This window comes from Rhinopithecus bieti, unplaced genomic scaffold (assembly GCF_001698545.2).
Source record: "Rhinopithecus bieti isolate Rb0 unplaced genomic scaffold, ASM169854v2 scaffold_3615, whole genome shotgun sequence".
Taxonomy (NCBI): Eukaryota; Metazoa; Chordata; class Mammalia; order Primates; family Cercopithecidae; genus Rhinopithecus; species Rhinopithecus bieti.
The window spans coordinates 351,622-371,763 of record NW_016804369.1 but is presented as its reverse complement, the minus strand read 5'-3'; the positions used below and the strand labels follow the sequence as shown (position 1 = coordinate 371,763).

Genomic DNA, 20,142 nt, shown 5'->3' with positions numbered 1-20,142 from the left:
CCCAGCCGCCGCCGACCAGGCCCCGGGGGCGGCGCAGACGCAGACAGCGGGGGAGCCGGGGCGGCTGGGTCTGTCCCGCCCGCCCCTCCCGGAGGCCGCGCCCGCCCCTCCCCGAGGCCGCGCCCGAGCTCGCAGGTTCCGGCGCCAGGCGGGGAGGAGGACGGGAACCAAGGGCCTCGGATGGCGCGAGCTCTGGGTGCGGGTTGGCGCGGGTGCGCCCCGTGGGGTCCATCACCAGGGTAGCCGCGGTCCGCTCCCACCTGGACCAGGATGAGCGGTGACCACAGTCCCTTCTGCGGGGACCAGTGCCAGCGATTACCACGGTCCCTCCCACGGGGACCAGGATCAGCGGTGACCACAGTCCCTTCCGCGGGGACCAGTGCCAGCGATTACCACGGTCCCTCCCTCGGGGACCAGGACCAGCGGTGACCACAGTCCCTTCCGCCGGGACCAGGACCAGCAGTGACCACAGTCCCTTCCCACTGTGAGCCGGACCAGGGGTGGCCTTGGTCCTTTCCCACAGGGAACAGGAGCAGCCATGGTCCGCTCCCATGGAAACCAGTGATGGCTTCCATGGGCTTCATGGGGAAATCAGTGAGCTTCACGGAGCACCGGGATGGCTGCAGGTCTGTACCCACCAGGACCAGCAGAGACCTCGGGTTCCCTCCCACAGGGTGCTGCAGAGAGGGGCTCTCAGCCTCATTTTCCATGACAACCTGAGTGGGGCCTTGGTCCCCAGGAAGCCCAGGATTCCTTTCTAGTCCCATTCCAGGGGACGTGGCATGATCAGTCCCAAATTCCTTCCCAGGCCAGACTACCCTAAAACTAACCAGAGGCGGGGAACATGGGGACTGTGTGAGGAGACAGTAGAAACACATTTCAGGGCCGCACCTGTGGGGTGAGTAAGATGATGGAGAGGGGAACCCGGGGTTCATCAAGGTACATGGGCTGCACCTGGTCTGGATCTCCAAAACAGGATACCTTGAGTGAGAGAAATAGGGAACTAAAGGAGGCCTCTGGCAAAATACCATCTGTGGATTTAAACAAGCACCCCCCAAAACAGATGTTAAGTGTTTACAAAGATGCATTCGTATTTACAGATGTGGAACATTCTAGTGGGTGCCCAATATTTTCATTTACCTTCAAACTCGATTTTCTCTCACCCCCCAAATATCTTCCAGCCTCAGAAAGGGAAAGTGGGAATGAAGAAAGTCATGACATGTGATAACCACCATCAGTGGCAGGTCTCTAGTCTCATTATGCAGCATGGTGACCCCCAGACTTATCAAGACATAAAAGTTCATCCTGGAGGGTGCATTCAGCTCCACAAGCCTTCTCCCAGTTAGATCCACCACTCTGTCTCTCAGTGTGGCATGGAGTAGGGGAGAGTTTTATATCATTGTAGAACAATCAAAATCCTGTCCTCCTCTCACTCTCAATAGAACACCCAGGATTTTGTTCTTCTTCCTGGTATTTCAGCTTCCCAGGCACTGGGCAGGCCGGCCACATACTTTTTTAAGGACAAAAGCAATCTGAAAATATTATCATTCTGCTAAACTATACTTTCCAACAGAATTACACAAGGAAACAGGAAAGGGGACAAGTTGCACAGAGCTGCCACAACCCCCTTCTGATGAAATTTTAGAAAGAGAGTTTTGACACCGGGCGCGGCAGCTCATGCCTATAATTCCAGCACTTTGGGAGGCCGAGGTGGGTGGATCACTTGAGGCCAGGAGTTCAAGACCCATCTGGCCAACATGGCAAAAGCCCGTCTCTACCAAAAATAGAAAAATAGATGGGCGCGGTGGTACACGCCAGTAGTCCTAGGTACTTGAGAGGCTGAGGCATGAGAATCATTTGAACCCAGGAGGCGGAGGTTGAAGTGAGCGGTGATCACACCACTGCACTCCAGCCTGGGCAATAAAGCAAGACTCAGTGTTAAATAAGTTTTGAGTGGACTCCTGCTATATTTGCTACACACCATGAAGAGGCAATAAAACGCAGTGTCTTGTGTGGTGTGCAGAAGTAGAGGGGTGGCATCTGCCCATGATCTTCCCCTATTTCACCTTGCCCATGGGATATTAAAAGCTAAATGCGAATAGATACATTTCTGATTTTACAAAGGTGACTTCAGCACGAGCCCAGAAAGGAACCTCCCTAAGCAGAGTTCAACTGGCAGCCCTGTGGGCTAAATATCATCCTTAGATGTATTGTATTTAGGCTACACCATGTTTTTCATGAAAGCTGAGCTATTATTTTTTGTTCGTTTTAAGCCTGTCTCACTCTGTCATCCAGGCTGGGGTGCTGTGGTGTGATTATGCATCACTGCAGCTTCCACCTCCTGGGCTCAGGTGGTCCTCCCACTCAGCCTCAACAGTAGCTGGGACCATAGATGTGCGCCATGATGCTGGGCTAATTTTTTGTATTTTTTGTAGAAGTGGGGTCTCACTATGTTGCCCAGGCTGGTCTTGAGCTCCTGGGCTCAAGCAGTCAACTCACCTCAGCCTCCCGGAGTGATGGGATTACAGGCGTGAGCCACTATACCTGGCCAAGCCACCATTTTTAAATTGGGAGCTTTCATATAGAAGTTGGAATATCTGGTATCTGCTGACAAATGAGAGATCTGATTAAATGAAGCTACCGTCCTGTGGCTGAATGAAGCTGGGAAGCAGCTGCCTACTTTAGATGAAATCCGAATGCGCCATTTCACACTGTGGTTGAAGGCTCACTTCTATTCCTTGATAACCTTGATCTGGATTCTTGTTTTAGAAAACATTGACGTTTATTTTTATGTAAATTAAGTTCAGAAGTAGGTGGCCCAAGCCTAATATAGTGGCTGTACTATCACCAGGAACCTAGACTTTCCTCTGTCTACTCCGTCATGCTAGTGTTTGGCTTCTAGTCTCAAGATCACCTTATCGAGGAATTGATAAGGAGTAGGACTGCTGCAGCTCCACCCATCACATCAACATTCCAGGCAGCAGGAAGGAAGGAAAGGCAAAAGTGGTGCACTCCAATGGTGTATTTCATTTTAAAGGGTCTTCCTAAAAATGCAAACTGCCCTATGCCTTTATCGTATTGGCCACGTGACCACTTCTTGCATCCAAGGAGGCTGAGACATGCAGTCTATTAACTGGGTACACTGCCACCTAAATACAATCGTGGTTACTAAAGTGACAGAATAGGTTTGCAGTAAGTCACCTCTGCCATAGCAATATAAATTAATAGATTAAAAGAGAAAATGGCAGAGGCATTTGAACCAGAGCAACTCCCTCTCAAATAGGGGCTGGGTAAAATGAGGCTGAGACCGGGTGGGCTGCATTCCCAGGAGGTTAAGGCATTCTAAGTGACAGGATGAGATAGGACGTCGGTGCAAGATAGAGGTCACAAAGACTTTGCTGATAAAACAGTTTGCAGTAAAGAAGTCAGCCAAAACCCACCAAAACCAAGACGGCAATGACAGTGACCTCTGGTTGTCCTCACTGCTACACTCCCACTAACGCCATGACAGTTTACGGATGCCATGGCAACGTCAAAACAGGGGAGGCATGAATAATCCACTCCTTGAGCATATCATCAAGAAATCACCATAAAAATGGGCAACCAGCAGCCCTCGGGCTGCTCTGTCTATAGACTAGCCATTCTTTATTCCTTTACTTTCTTAATAAACTTGCTTTCACTTTACTCTATGGACTCACCCTGAATTCTTTCTTGTGTGAGATCCAAGAACCTTCTCTTGGGGTTTGGAATAGGACCCCTTTCCAGTAACAGAAACACATATGACCCTCTCGGTGGGTGGAATAAGAACATTCAGTAGGATTCAACACTCATTCTTGATGATACAAAAGAAGTAATGAAAGTAAGAAGAAAGAAAGGAACAAGTGAAGGAAGGAGGGATGGAGAGGGAGGGAGGCAGGGAAGGAGGAACGAAGGAAGCAAGGAATTCAGTAATAGAAGAAACATGAAGAACTTTAAAAACTCTGTTTTTTAAATTCTTGCAGGTAAAAATGGCCTGACTCTGTGATTATCTCTTTTCTTGTCTCTCTACAGCTTACGAGTGGTTGAACCAGATGCAGCACTGCTCTCCAGAGGACTTTTGGAAATTTGGGGGTGAAGAAGGAAATTTGTTGTCAGAATGATTAAGGAATGTCATCAATATTTCACAACTAGGCCCAGAAGTTTTAACACCTTGCAACATATAGGACATCCCTACCTAAAGAAAAAATGCTCTCCCCCAAACGCCAGTAGATACCTGTATTAGGGTTCTCCAAGGAAGCAGAACTAATGAGAGATTTCTATTTGTAAATGGAGATTTATTATGAGGCATCAGCTCATGTAATCAGGAAGGCTGAGAAGTACCATGATCTGCTGTCTGCCATACAGAGACCCAGGAAAGCTGGTGGTGTAATTCAGTTCCAGTCTGAAGGCCTGAGCAATGGTGTAAATCCCAGTTTGGGGGGTGGGGGGGAATGGTGGGGGTGGAGGCTGAGAGGATGACATGAAATGTGCCAGCTCAAGCAGTGAGGCAGTGAGGAAAACAGAGGGGCATGGGGGTGCGGCGCAAATTCCTCTCTCCTCCTCTTTTTCTTGAGACAGGGTCTTACTCTGTCACCCAGGCTGGAGTGCAGTGGTGGGATCCCGGCTCACTGCAAACTCCGCCTCCTGGGTTCAAGCAATTCTCCTGCCTCAGCCTCCTGAGTAGCTGGGATAACAGGCAAATGCCACTATACCCAGATAATTTTTGCATTTTTAGTAGAGATGGGGCTTTGCTATTTTGGCTGGGGTAGTCTCGAACTCCTGACCTCAAGTGATCTGCATGCCCGCCTCGCCTCCCAAGTGCTGGGATTACAGGCGTAAGCCACCGTGCCCGACCTTTTTTCCTCTACTTAGGCCTTCAACAGATTGGATGAAGCCCACCCACACTGGGGAGGGCACTTGCTCAGCTGAGTTCACAGATGCCAATCTCATCTGGAAACACCCGCCCAGGTCCACCTTGAAACTATGTCCAATGTGGGCACCCGATATGGGCTTGGATCTGTGTCCTCGCCCAAATCTCATGTGGAATTGTAGTCCCCAGTGTTGGAGGTGGGGCCTGGTGGGAGGTGGCTGGATCATGGGGGTGGATTTCTCATGAATGGCTTAGTGCCCTCCCCTTGGTTCTGTCTTCATGAGAGTGAGTGAGTTCCCGCCAGCTCTGGAAGTTTACAGTGTGCAACACCTCTCCATGCTCTCTTGCTCCTGCTCTGGCCATGTGAGACGCCTCACTCCCCATCTGCCTTCTGCCATGATTGGAAGCTTCCTGAGGCCTCCCCAGAAGCAGAAGCCATGGTGCTTCCTGTACAGCCTGCAGAATCGCAAGCCAATTCAACCTCTTTTCTTTAAAACTACCCAGTCTTGTGTATTTCTTTTTTTTTTTTTTTTTTTTTTTTTGAGACAGGGTCTCACTCCGATGCCCAGGCTGGAATGCAGTTGTGTGATCTCAGCTCACTGCAACCTCCACCTCTTGGGTTCAAGCGATTCTCCTGCCTCAGCCTCCTGAGTAGTTGGAATTACAGGCATGTGCCACTGGCTAATTTTTGTATTTTTAGTAGAGATCAGATTTCACTGTGTTGGCCAGGCTGGTCTCGAACTCCTGACCTCAGGTGACTGTCTGCCTCAGCCTCCCCAAAGTGCTGCGATTATAGGCGTGAGCCATGGCACACAGCTTTCAGGTATTTCTGTTCGTTGTTGTTGTTGTTGTTGCTGAGACGAGGTCTCATTTTGTCATTACATAGTCTGAAATGCAGTGGTGTGATCTCGGATCACCGCAGCCTCCGCCTCCCAGGTACAAGTGATTCTCCTGTCTCAGCCTCCCGAGTAGCGGGGATTACAGGCATGCGTCCAGCTAATTTTAGTATTTTTAGTAGAGACGGGGTTTCACCATGTTGGCCAGGCTGGTCTCAAACTCCTGACCCCAGGTGATCTACCCGCCTCAGTCTCCCAAAGTGCTGGGATGACAGGTGTGAGCCACCGTGCCTGGCCTTGGGTATTTCTCTAGAGCAGTGTGAGAATGGTCTAATAGGGCACCCCATGCTCCCAGTCAAGCTGACATATAAAATTCACCACAATAGGATGGTTAATTCCTCAGGATTGAAGAACAAATATGGTGAACACTTTTCTTTTCTTTTCTTTTCTTTTCTTTTTTTTTTTTTGGGACAGAGTCTTGCTCTGTCGCCCAGGGTGGAGTGCAGTGATGCGATCTCAGCTCACTGCAAGCTCCGCCTCCCGGGTTCACGCCATTCTCCTGCCTCAGTCTCCTGAGTAGCTGGGACTACAGGCGCCCGCCACCATGCCTGGCTAATTTTTTGTATTTTAGTAGAGATGGGGTTTCACTGTGTTAGCCAGGATGGTCTCGATCTCCTGACCTCGTGATCCGCCCACCTCGACCTCCCGAAGTGCTGGGATTACAGGCGTGAGCCACTGCACCCGGCCACTATTTTGTTTTCTAAAATGGAAGTAGTTCTCTACTGCTGGGCATGGCCTCCTTCTCCTCCAGACTGGACTTTCCCTCACTCAAGGCTTCCTGGGGCTGCATAACAAAGAACCACGAACTCCTCCATGGCCTAAGCCTTTCCTCTGGAAGCTCTGGAGGACAGACATCTGGGCTCACGGTGTCACAGAGTGGCCCTTCCTCTGGCTCTGGAAGACAGACGTCTGGGATCACGCTGTCAGCAGAGGGACCCTTTCCTCTGGAGCCTCTAGTGGGGAACCTGTTAGTTGCATCTTTCAGCTTCTGGTGGCTGGTGTTTCTTTTTTCTTTTATTCATCTTTTTTTTTTTAATGTAATTAGAGACAGGGTCTCCCTATGTAGCCCAGGCTGGGCTCAAACTCCTGGCCTCAAGCAATCCTCCTGCTTTGGCCTCACAAAGTGCTGCGGTTACAGGCCAAGTCATGGGGCCCAGCCTGTTGGTGTTTCCTGGCTTGTGGCCCCATCTCTGCAGTCTCTGCCTTCGGGGTCACATGGCCCCCTCCTCTGCTGGAGCATCGCCTCCTGTAAGTTTGTTTTTGTTGTTGTTGTTGTTGTTTTTTTTGAGATGGACCCTCACTCTGTCACCCAGGCTGGAATGCTGTGGTGGGATCTCGGCTCACTGCAACCTCTACCTCCAGGGTTCAAGCAATTCTCATGCCTCAGCCCCCCAAGTAGCTGGGACTATCAGTGTGTGCCACCACACCTGGCTAATTTTTGTATTTTTAGTAGAGATGAGGTTTCACCATGTTGGCCAGGCTGGTCTCAAACTCCTAACCTTAGGTGATCTGCTTGCCTCAGCCTCTCAAAGTGCTGGGATTACAGGCATGAGCCACCATGCCCAGCCTCCTGTAAGTTTATTATGAAGGCACTTATCATTTGATTTAGGGCACGCTGGACAATCTAGGATGATTTTCTCATCTTAGATCCTTATTTTAGTTACAACAACAATTATTTTTTCTCATAATGTCACTGTTGTGGTTTGAATGATGGTGTCGTCTCTAAAATTGATGCTGAAACTGAATCCTCAATGCAACAGCATTAAGAGGTGGGGCCTTTAGGAGGTGATTAGGCTGTAAGGGCTCTGCCCTCATGGATGTGATTAGTGTCTTATCAAAGGTCTTCAGGGGTGAGTTCATCCCTTCTACCTCCTCCGCTATGGAGGACCCAGCGTTCCTTCCCTCTGGAAGATGCTGCAGTAAGGCACCACTGTGGAAGCAGAGAGCAGCCTCACCTGGTCTTCAGGGGTGAGTTCATCCCTTCTACCTCCTCTGCTATGGAGGACCCAGCGTTCATTCCCTCTGGAAGATGCTGCAATAAGGCGCCATTGTGGAAGCAGAGAGCAGCCTCCCCTGCCCCCACAGCTGCTGGTGCCTTGATCTTGAACTTCCCAGCCTATAGAACTGTGAGAAATACATTCCTGTTGTCAGAAAATCACCCAGTCTACAGTATTTTGTTATAGCAGCACACGTGGACTGAGCACATCCGATTTACAGGTTCTGGGGATTACGACACGGACATTTCTTTCGTGGGGCCACCCTTCGGACCACCACAAAATCCCTCTTCAAAGATGACTGCATTTTTTGTTGTTGTTGTTGTTTGTTTGGTTGTTTGTTTGCTTCTTGAGATGAAGTCTGGCTCGGTCACCCAGGCTGGAGTACAGTGGTACAATCTTGGCTCACTGCAACCTGCGCCTCCTGGGTTCAAGCAATTCTTCTGCCTCAGCCTCCCAAGTAGCTGGGACCACAGGTGCGCACCACCACGCCTGGCTAATTTTTGTATTTTTAGTAGAGATGGGGTTTCACCATCTTGGTCATGGTGGTCTTAAACTCCTGACTTTGTGATCCACCCACCTTGGCCTCCCAAAGTGCTGGGATTATAGGGATGAACCACCGCGCCTGGGCAGATGACTGCATTGATGAAGGCCCCCCAATCGCCTCATCTGGGACTATTCTCCATCTTCCCTAACCCTGAGGCTTTTTGGCCCTGTCTCCTGTCCTGATCCCATTGTGCATTATAACCGTGGAGCAGTCAGCCCTTCCCCTCAACTGGATAGTAACCTCCTGGATAGCCAAGTCATTTGCACCTATAACCTCTGCTTGCCTGGGACAGTGACATGCCTGGGTAAAGGCAGTCAATCAATGTTTGTTGAGTTTCATCAAATCTTTAAATGTGCACTGTTACAAGATTTTATTCCTATAAGAATGTATTTCTGACTTCTTTGAGATGGTGTCTCGCTTTCTCACGCAGGCTGGAGTGCAATGGCTCGATCTCAGCTGTCTGCAACCTCCCCCTCCTGGGTTCAAGCGATTCTCCTGCCTCAGCCTCCCAAGTAGCTGGGATCACAGGCACATGCCACCATGCACAGCTAATTTTTTGTATTTTTAGTAGAGATGGGGTTTTACCATGTTGGCCAGGCTGGTCTCGAAGTCCTGTCCTCAAGTGATCCACCTGCCTCAGCCTCTCAAAGTGCTGGGATTACAGGTGTGTGTCACTGCGCCTGGCCCATTTCTGATGTTTTAATGGGAGTCATTGTTACAAGGGGATTTGCTGAGCTGAAATTCACATATATCTGGTTGTTCTGGAATATTCTGACATCTCTTTTGGAACCCATTACTTTACACACTCATGGCTTCAGTTTACCCATTTGTAAAATGAGAAAAAACTATAAACAGTATCATAGTTAATTAGTTCTTGTGATGGAGTCTTTTATGATTCTCTCAAGTAGGTAACATAAAAGGGTACAAAGGCAATGTGTTATTATGGGATAATGTAGAAATAATTACCGAGGAGGAGAGCAGTAGAACAGAAAAAGTTGTAGACATCTCTCATAAGATTTCTCCAGATGATTCTAACATAAGAGTCTTACAATACATGTAAAGCAAAATCTGTTTTTTTCTTTGATCATAGTGTTTGCTCAGACTATTTTTCTAGTTCCTAGCGTCAGGGAAAACAAAACTTTATTATCTACCCTGTATAAAAATGATAGCATTTTCAAGAGAAAGCCTGGTGGGCATACTGACTTCAGAAGTGGCTCTGTGAGAAAAATCAACACAACTTCTCTCCTTTTTTCCTTTAGAGCATTAACGAGAAAGGCACTCTGCTTCTTTGCTTCTATCAGAGTTTTTAGTTTTTGTACCATCATTTCTCCCCGATGGTACAGCAAGCTACGAATGCTGTGTGTTGTGTGTGTGTTGTGTGTGTGTGTGTTGTGTGTGTGTGTGTGAGAGAGAGAGAGATACAGAGAGATACAGAGAGACAGAGAGACAGGGACAAGAGACAGAGAGGGGTAAGAAGAGAGAGGGGAGAGAAATACAGGAGACAGACAAGGACAGAGACGGGAAAGGACAGCGGGGGGTGAGAGATGGAGAGAGAGAGACAGAGAGGATGAAGAAGAGAGGGAGGAAAGAGAAGTCTGCATCTGAATAAAGCAGGTGCATGTGGAATTGTGGTTTCTTTGCCCTAGTTATGTTTCCTTTTCCTGACTTTTATTAACAGCATTTGAAAGTGACCAGCTGCAAAAAAAAAAAAAAAAAAAAAAAAGAAAAGAAAAGGAAAAGAAAAGAAAAAAGAAAAAAAAAATATGTTATTCTAGAAGTATCTAGTTCCTGCGAGGGTTGTTTAATGAACATGACGATGTCAACCAACCAGAAACAAGTGATTTCTTCCATTTGAGCTTTTGGCAAGAAATCGGGGTTTCAATTCCCACTGCTGTTCTGATGACAGTGCAGACCCAATTCTTAACTTTTCAGCACAAAGCCGCTCATCCCGAAGATGGTCGTCCCTGCAAAGGAGACAGTGAGCTCAACAGTGCAAGGCACAGTCATAAGGATGAGAGGTTTACTCAAGGGATGATGGGCTCCATTTGAACAGCTTTCAGTAGCAACCTGTTGTGGGCAGAGACCCATATTTATTGTTTTAACATTTTAACTTATTTTTTATTAAAAAATAAGATATGTTTAAGAAATTCAAATAAGCAAAAAACAATTATAAAAATCACACGGTTGGGTGCAGTGGCTCGTGTGTAATGCCAGCAATTTGGGAGGCTGAGGTGGGTAGATCACCTGAGGTTAGGAGTTTGAGACCAGCCTGAACAACATGAGAAAACCCTGTCTCTACTAAAAATACAAAATTACCTCGATGTGGTGGTGCACGCCTGTAATCCCAGCTACTCGGGAAGCTGAGGCAGGAGAATCGCTTGAACCCAGGAGGCGGAGGTTGCAGCAAGCTGAGATAATGCCATTGCACTCCAGCCTGGGCAACAAGAGCAAAACTCCATCAAAACAAACAAAACAAAAAACAAAAAAACCCACCAAATTTTGTTTCCCGGAGATAACTACTATTAATATTTTGGCATCAAGTTTTTCCTGACTTGACATACAATCATCGTAATAGCCCACTTTACTGGGTGTGCACCAGGAGCTTAACATTTTTCTAAGCACTGTTCAGTGTCCTTCAATGAATCCTCCCGAATCCTAAACTTCAGGGACGGTTCTCACCATTTCACAGCTCTTCTCACCATTTCACAGATGAAGAGCTGGAGACACAGGAAGGTGCCATGCCTCCCAGAGGTAATACAAGCAGTGGAAACGCACTGCTACAGTGCTTCCTCAGCCCTGCTGTATAGACACAGTAGGTAATACAGGCAGTGGAAATGCTACAGTGTTTCTTCAGCTCTGCTGTATGGACACAGTAGGTAATACAGGCAGTGGAAACGCTACAGTGTTTCTTCAGCTCTGCTGTATGGACACAGTATTCTTGTTGGTTCTTGTTTTGTTTGTGTTTGTCATTTTTGCTACAAGAAATAGAAACACTCTACATTTTTGGTATTATGATCTTTATTACTTAATAATTGTGGTAGGCAAAATTCTAACAGGGTCCGCTAGAGTTCCCAACAATGGTGTACACACACACCTCCTCCCGATTCCATCACACATCAATCCAGGGGCTGGCACGGAGAGAATTTACAGATGAGACTTGAATCCTCAAATTAATTGATCTTAAAATAGGAAGATTATTGCAGGATAAGCCTCACTTAATAATTGTCTCCTTGAAAGGACTGAGCATTTCCTCAGGTCAGAAAGATTCAAAGGGTGAGAGGAACTTGATGTCAGGGAGATCCTCTACGGCTCCTCCGAAGATGAAGAGGACAGCGTGATGACGGAGGCAGGCCAGCTCCAGGAACTGAGAGCAGCCCCCAGCTGTCAGGCAGCAAGGAAACGGCCCTTCAACCCATCTCCTTCAGGAACTACCTTCTGCCACAACCACATGAAAGAGAGCCCTGACCTCCCGATGAGATCTCAGCCTGGCCAGCACTTCAATTTCAGCTTTGTGAGACCCTAGACAGAGAGGCCAGCCACGCCAATGCCTAGACTCCAGCCTCCTGAAGCCTGTGAACTCATCAATGGGTGTTGTTTTAAGTGGCTAAAGTAGTGGTTATTTGTTACACAACAACAGAAAACTAATACAATAATAAGTCATGAATACTTTTCCAACTCATAATCCTACATCTGCCGTATCATTTGAATAACGACATAGCATTCCAATATATGTATGCACTAGAACTGATGTGATCTCTGCCTTGTTGTTGTACATCTTTGCCATTTCCAATCATTTTTGCGATTTTTTTTTTTTTTTTTGAGACGGAGTCTCGCTCTGTCGCCCAGGCTGGAGTGCGGTGGCTGGATCTCAGCTCACTGCAAGCTCCACCTCCCGGGTTTACGCCATTCTCCTGCCTCCGCCTCCCAAGTAGCTGGGACTACAGGCGCCCGCCTCGTCGCCCGGCTAGTTTTTTGTATTCTTTAGTAGAGACGGGGTTTCACCGTGTTAGCCAGGATGGTCTCGATCTCCTGACCTTGTGATCCGCCCGTCTCGGCCTCCCAAAGTGCTGGGATTACAGGCTTGAGCCACCGCGCCCAGCCCATTTTGCGATTTTATGCAACATTGTAATGAACATTTTATCGGTAACTCTGGGCACACATTCTTTAATTTCTAGAAGTGGAATTGCACATTCAAAGTGTAAGCCAATATGTTTTTGATACAAGTGATGAATTGCCTTCCAGAAAAGCTGCGCCAATTTACTTTCCATTGGTCATTTATGAGCATACTTATTTCCCAGAACATTGCCAACAAGGGCTATTTTTCAGGTCAAGTGACAAACCATGTCTCCTCTTTTTGCATTTTAAAATTATTGGTGTAATTTGTCTTTTTTTTCCATGAAAGGCATTTGTATTGTTTTCTGTGAGTGTGTATGCTTGTATTGGTTCACACATTTTTAATTTTTAAATTTTTTCCTTTTAATTTGTATGGGTACGTAGTAGGTGAACATATTTAAGAGGCACATGAGATATTCTGATACAGGCAAGCAATGTGTAATTGCATCAGGGTAAATGGGGTCTCCATCACCTTAGGCATTTATCATTTCATTTTGTTATTAACAATCCAATTATACTTTTAATTATTTTTAAATGTACAATAAATTGTTGTTTATTGCTGTGCTATCAAATACTAGATTTGTTCGTGAGTTATTTCATATTTTTTGAGATGGAGTCTCATTCTGTCACCCAGTCTGGAGTACAGTGGCTCGATTTCGGCTCACTGCAACTTCGGCCTCCCGGGTTTAAGTGATTCTCCTGCTATAGCCTCCCAAGTAGCCGGGATTACAGGCACGTGCCACCACGCCCAGCTAATTTTTGTATTTTTAGTAGAGATGGGGTTTTACCATGTTGGTCAGGCTGGTCTGAAACTCCTGACCTCAGGTGGCCCGCCTGCCTCGGCCTCCCACAGTGCTGGGATTACAGGTGCGAGCCATCATACCCAGCCAGATCCCTTTATTATCATACACTGAGATTTTTCTTTTTTGCTTTATTTTTAAATTTTTAATTAATTATTATTTTTCTTTTGAGATGGAGTCTTGCTCTGTTGCCCAGACTGGAGTACAGTTGCAGAATCTTGGCTCACTGCAACCTCTGTCTCCCAGGCTCAAGCAATTCTCCTGCCTCAGCCTCCTAAGTAGCTGGGACTACAGGTGCCTGCCACCCTGCTGTGCTATCAAATACTAGATCGTATTCATTCTATCTAACTATATTTTTGTACCCATTAACCATCTCCATTCCTTCCTTTCCCCCTGCTACCCTTCTCAGTCTTTGGTAACCATCTTTCTACTGTCTATCTCCATGAGTTCAATTGTTTTAATTTTTAGCACCCACAAATGAGTGAGAACATGCACAATTTATCTTTCTGTGCCTATCTTATTTCACTTAATATAATGTCCTCCAGTTCTATCCATGTTGTTGCAAATGACAAGATATCATTCTTTTTATGGCTGAATAGTATTCCAGTGTGTATATGTACCACACTGTCTTTATACACTCATTTGTTGATGGACAGTTAGGTTGATTCCAAATCTTGGCTATTGTGAGCAATGCTGCAATAGATAAGGGAGTGCAAATATCTCTTCGACATACTGATTGTCTTTAATTTGGCTATTTATCTAGCAGTGGGACTGCTGGATTATATGATAGCTCTATTTTTAGTTTTTGGAGGAATCTCCAAACTGTTCTCCACAGTGGCTGTACTAATCTACATTCCCACCAATGATGTACAAGGGTTTCTTTTCCTCCACATCCTCACCAGCATTTGTTATTGCTTGTCTTTTGGATAAAAGACATTTTTTTTTTTCAAGAAGGAGTCTCACTCTGTCACCCAGGCTGGACTGCAGTGGTGTGATCTCAGCTTATTGCAACCTCCACCTCCCAGGTTCAAGCGATTCTCCTGCCTCAACCTCCTGAGTAGCCGGGACTACAGGTGCATATCACCACGCCCAGCTGATTTTTCTTTTCTTTTTTCTTTTTAGTAGAGACGAGTTTCACCATATTGGCCAGGCTGGTCTCGAACTCCTGACCTCAAGTGATCTGGCTGCCTCAGCCTCCCAAAGTGCCGGGATTACAGGCATGAGCTACCACACCTGGCCTCATTGTAGTTTTGATTTGCAGTTTTCTGAGGATCAATGATGTTGAGCACCTTTTCACATAGCTGTTTGCCATTTGTGTGCCTCCTCTTGAGAAATGTCTATTCAGATCTTTTGCCCATTTTAAAAATGAGATGATTAGAATTTTTCCTATTGAGTCATTTGCACTGTTTATATATTCTGGTTAGTAATCTCTTGTCAGATGGGTGGCTTGTAAATATTTTCTCCCATTCTGTGGGTTGTCTCTTCACTTTGTTGATTGTTTCCTTTTCTGTGAAGAAGCTTTTTAATTTGATGTGATCCCATGTGTCTATTTTTGCTTTGGTTGCCTTTGCCTGTGGTGGAGTTTTACTCAAGAAATTGTTGCCCTGACCAATGTCCTGGAGGGCTTCCCCCACTTTTGGTATTTGTTTTGTTTTGGTTTGTTTTGAGACGGAGTCTCACTCTGTCCGCTAGGCTGGAGTGCACTGGTGTGATTTTGGCTCACTGCAGTCTCTGACTCCAGGGTTCAAGAGATTCTCCTGCCTAAGCCTCCAGAGTAACTGGAATTACAGGCACCCGCCACCACAGCCGGCTAATTTTTGTATCATTAGTAGAGACGGGGTTTCACCACGTTGGCCAGGTCTCGAACTTCTGACCTCAAGTGATTTGCCCACCTCAGCCTCCCAAAGTGCTGGGATTATAGGCATGAGCCACCGTGCCCAGCCTCCCCTGTCTTGTGTTGCCTCTTCTTTTTGCTTTTTTTTTTTTTTTTTGAGATGGGAGTTTTGCTCTTATTGCCCAGGCTGGAGTGCAATGGTGTGATCTCAGCTCACCACAACCTCCGCCTCCCAGGTTCAAGTGATTCTCTTGCCTCAGCCTCCTAAGCAGCCGGGATTACAGGCAAGTGCCACCACACCTGGCTAATTTTGTATTCTTAGTAGAGACAGGATTTCTCTACATTGGTCAGACTGGTTTTGAACTCCCGACCTTAGGTGATGTGCCCGCCTCAGCCTCCCAAACTGCTGGGATTATAGGCGTGAGCCACCACGCCTGGCCCTCCCCAATGTTTTCTTGTCGTAGCTTCAGAGTTTTAGGTCTTAGATTTAAGTCTTTTATCCATTTTGATTAGATTTTTGTACATAGCTGGTTGGGACTTTTTCTATTGCAATTGACAGAATGTCACATTTGCTTAACCAAAAACAGAATTTATGGTCTCGCAATTAAAATGTCTAATATTGAAGAAAAAGCTACTTTTAGCTATGATCAGAACCAAGATCTATAAACAGACCTTTTTTTTTTTTTTTTTTTTTTTTTTTTTTTTTTTTTTGTCTTTTGCTCTGTTGTCCAGGTTGGAGTGCATTGGTGCCATTTTGGCTCACTGCAACCTTCACCTCCCAGGTTCAAGCAATTCTCCTGCTTCAACCTCCCAAGTGGTTGAGAATACAGGCAGACACCACAATTAGCCTGGCTAATTTTTGTATTTTCGTAGAGACGGGGTTTCACCATGTTGGCTAGGTTGATCTTGAACTCCTGACTTCAGGTGATCCACCTGCCTTAGCCTCCAAAATGCTGGGATTTAAACTGTCTTTTGAAAACAAGTGTTTCTCTCATCTCTATCTCCTTCTGGGATGCTTAGTTGTTTGGTTTCACAAGATGGCCTCTGGCAACTCCAAGCATGTATCTCCATAATCTCAAACCCAACAGAAAAGAGAATCACTTCTTCCTGCTCATTCCAGAATAAATTCTTGGATTAGCTTTGACCAGCTAGGATCACATGTCCATCTCTGAACCAATTACTTTATGTTTATTTATTTATTTTTTGAGACAGAATTTCACTCTGTTGCCCAGGCTGGAGTGCAGTGGCATGAACTCAGCTCACTGCAACCTCTGCCTCCAGCATTCAAGTGATTCTCCTGCCTCAGTCTCTGAGGTAGCTGGGATTACAGGCACGTGCCACCGTGGCTGGATAATTCTTCTATTTTTAGTAGAGACGGGGTTTTATCATGTTGGCCAGGCTGGTCTCGAACTCCTGACCTCAGGTGATCTGCCCGCCTCGGCCTCCAAAAGTGCTGGGATTATAGGCGTGAGCCACCGCGCCTGGCCCAAACCAAGTACTTTAGCTCAATAGATGGGATACTACTGATTGGATAGGTGTAGGTCAACTGCCCACTCTTGGACTGGAGGGTCAAGCCGCCCTACCTACATCACAGGCAGCATTGATTAGCTAAGGAAAATCAAGGTGCAGTCACCAGAAGGGAGAATGGATGCTGAATAGGACTCCAACAACTGCTGTCCACTAAAGAGCCTGGCCACTCACTGTGCCAATATTATTTGCTGGGTGTTTATCCTTTCATAATATTCTTTAGAACTCTTTATAAAATAAGAACATTAACTTTTGGAAGGCTGAGGCAGGAGAATCACTTGAACCCGGGAGGTAGAGGTTGCAGTGAGTTGAGATCATGCCACTGCACTCCAGCCTGGGTGACAGAGCAAGACTCCATCTCAAAAATAAAATAAAATAAAATAAAGGCATATTATGGAAAGACTGTCATTCTGTACATACTTATAATAGGATAAATAGAACTCAGGAATATGGAGATATAAAAAGTTCTGTGAAAGAGAGTTTATAGAATGGGTGGCAAGACTGTCTCAAAAGAAAAATTGTCTTATGTACCTCAATTTTTTTTTCTTAGTTTGTGTGCTCTCAACAGCAATTATTATTTTTTATGCACATAAGTTTTAAATCTTTATGGAGTCAAACTAATTTTTTATTGCATGCCTTCTGCCTTTAGTGTTAGGCTTAGGAAGGCATTTTCTCTCGAAGATTATATATTTGTCAATATTTTCTCCTAGTGTTTTTATAGTTTTAGTTTCTTAATTTTAATATTTAATCCATCTGGAATTTATGTTGGTACAAAATATGAAGCCTATTTTCCCCCATGTTTACTCATTCATTCCAACATAATTTGTTTAACAATCCATCCTTTCCCCATGAATTGATGAATTGCTGATCTTTTTTTTTGAGACGGAGTCTCACTCTGTTGCCCAGGTTGGGGTGCAGTGGTGCAATTTTGGCTCACTGCAAGCTCCGCCTACTGGGTTCATGTCATTCTCCTGCCTCAGCCTCCCCAGTAGCTGGGACTACAGGCGCCCGCCACCATGCCTGGCTAATTTTTAGTATTTTTAGTAGAGACGGGGTTTCACTGTGTTAGCCAGGATGGTCTCGATCTCCTGGCCTCATGATCTGCCTGTCTCGGCCTTCCAAAGTGCTGGGATTAGAGGCATGAGCCACCGAGCCCGCCTCCCTGTCCTTTTTTTTTTTTTTTTTTTGAGACGCAGTCTTGCTCTGTTGCCCAGGCCAGAGTGCAGCGGCATGATCTCGGCTCACCGCAACCTCTGCCTCCCGAGTTCAAGTGATTCTCTCACCTCAGCCTTCTGAATAGTAGCTGGGATTACAGGCTTGCGTTACCATGCCAGGCTAATTTTTGTAGAGATGGGGTTTCACCATGTTGGCTAAGCTGGTCTCAAATTCCTGACCTCAGGTGATCTGCCTGCCTTGGCCTCCCAAAGTGTTGGGATTATAAGCATGAGCTACCATACCTGACCAGAACCCTTTATTAACATACACAGAGATTTTTCTTTTTTGCTTTTTTTTTTTATTTATTTATTTATTTATTTATTTATTTATTTGAGGTGGAGTCTCACTCTGTTGCCCAGGCTGTAGTGCAGTGGCACAATCTCAGCTCACTGCAGCCTCCACAGGTTCAAGCATTTCCCCGGCCTCAGCCTACTTAGTAGCTGGGATTACAAGCGCCTGCCACCATGACTGGCTGAGTTTTGTATTTTCAGTAGAGACAGGATTTCACCATGTTGGCCAGGCTGGTCTGGAACTCCTGACCTCAAGTGATCTGCCCAGCTTGGCCTTCCAAAGTGCTGGGATTACAAGCGTGAACCACCGCACCAGGCAGGCTTTCATTATTATTATTATTATTTTTGAGATGGAGTTTCACTCTGGTTGCCCAGGCTGGAGTGCAATGGTGCAATTTCAGCTTACTGCAACCTCAGCCTCCCAGGTTCAAGAGATTCTCCTGCCTCAGCCTCCGGAGTAGCTGAGATTACAGGTACCCGCCATCATGCCTGGGTAATTTTTTGTATTTTTAGTAGAGACAGGGTTTCACCATGTTGGCCAGGCTGGTCGTGAACTCCTGACCTCAGGTGATCCACTGGCCTTGGCCTCCCAAAGTGCTGGGATTATAGGCGTGAGCCACCACGCCTGGCCTCATTATTATTTTTAATTGACATGATAATTGTACATAATTATGTGGCATAAGGTAGGATTTTGAAACACGTACTTTTATGAGATCAACTTTTTTTTTTTTTTTTTTGTATTTTTTAGTAGAGACGGAGTTTCACCAAGTTAGGCAGGATGGTCTCGATCTCCTGACCTCGTGATCCGCCCATCTCGGCCTCCCAAAGTGCTGGGATTACAGGCTTGAGCCACCGCGCCCGGCCGAGATCAACTTTTTTAGCTTCCACATATGAGTGAGAACATATGGTATGTATCTCTCTGTGCCTGGCTGATTTCACTTCATACAATGAGTTCTTTTGTATTAGTGATTCTGTTCTTGTTCTTTGTATTCATTTCCTTCATCTTTCCTGTAAGGCCTAATCTAGAAAACAAATTCACTTATAATTACTAATGAACTATTATATGATTACAGTTTTGGCTAAGATTGCTTACAAGGAATTGTGAAAGTGGTGGTTAAAATAGGATCTTAGGTGTGGTCACACCATCTTGCGCTTCTTGCAATAGAAGGAAGCAGAAGTTGATTTTCTTTCACTTACTCTCTCTTCACCTCCCTGCTTCTATTGGCGAAGCCCAACNTCTCGGCCTCCCAAAGTGCTGGGATTACAGGCTTGAGCCACCGCGCCCGGCCGAGATCAACTTTTTTAGCTTCCACATATGAGTGAGAACATATGGTATGTATCTCTCTGTGCCTGGCTGATTTCACTTCATACAATGAGTTCTTTTGTATTAGTGATTCTGTTCTTGTTCTTTGTATTCATTTCCTTCATCTTTCCTGTAAGGCCTAATCTAGAAAACAAATTCACTTATAATTACTAATGAACTATTATATGATTACAGTTTTGGCTAAGATTGCTTACAAGGAATTGTGAAAGTGGTGGTTAAAATAGGATCTTAGGTGTGGTCACACCATCTTGCGCTTCTTGCAATAGAAGGAAGCAGAAGTTGATTTTCTTTCACTTACTCTCTCTTCACCTCCCTGCTTCTATTGGCGAAGCCCAACTTTTGCAAATGTCTTGGGGGTTTTTTAAACACAGGTGGAAAAGTACCCAAGAAACAGACGTTGCTACTCGCAAGGGTCCAATAAAATGAGTGCCTGAAACAAGTCAAATCAAAACCAGCTCCCTGACCATACACTCTCACATCCTCTGTTAAAATAAATGCCAAGTCATTCTGGGAACTGAATTAGTTCATGCTAAAAGTAGGTTAGTGTGGCTTTGGTTTAGGCTCAAGGATTTAATACCTGATTCTATTCCGTTGGTTGCCTGTGTTTTTATTGATTTCACTTTTTATACCTTCTGCTTCTATCAAGATTATTTGTAGCCAGAAAGAAGGGTTGCAACAGCAACTCCTTGAAGTAAACAGAATTTATGGCAACTC

General features: G+C 45.8%; 1 protein-coding gene across 1 annotated transcript in view; it reads right to left on the bottom strand.

Moving 5' to 3' along the window:
* Positions 1–710, bottom strand: part of GLT1D1 (glycosyltransferase 1 domain containing 1) — a 122,733-nt gene extending 122,023 nt beyond the window's left edge. The window contains exon 1 of the mRNA XM_017867537.1: positions 496–710. Coding sequence (XP_017723026.1) covers positions 496–710 — 215 coding nt within the window. The remainder of the gene's footprint in view (positions 1–495) is intronic.
* Between the last annotated feature and the right edge of the window lie 19,432 nt (positions 711–20,142).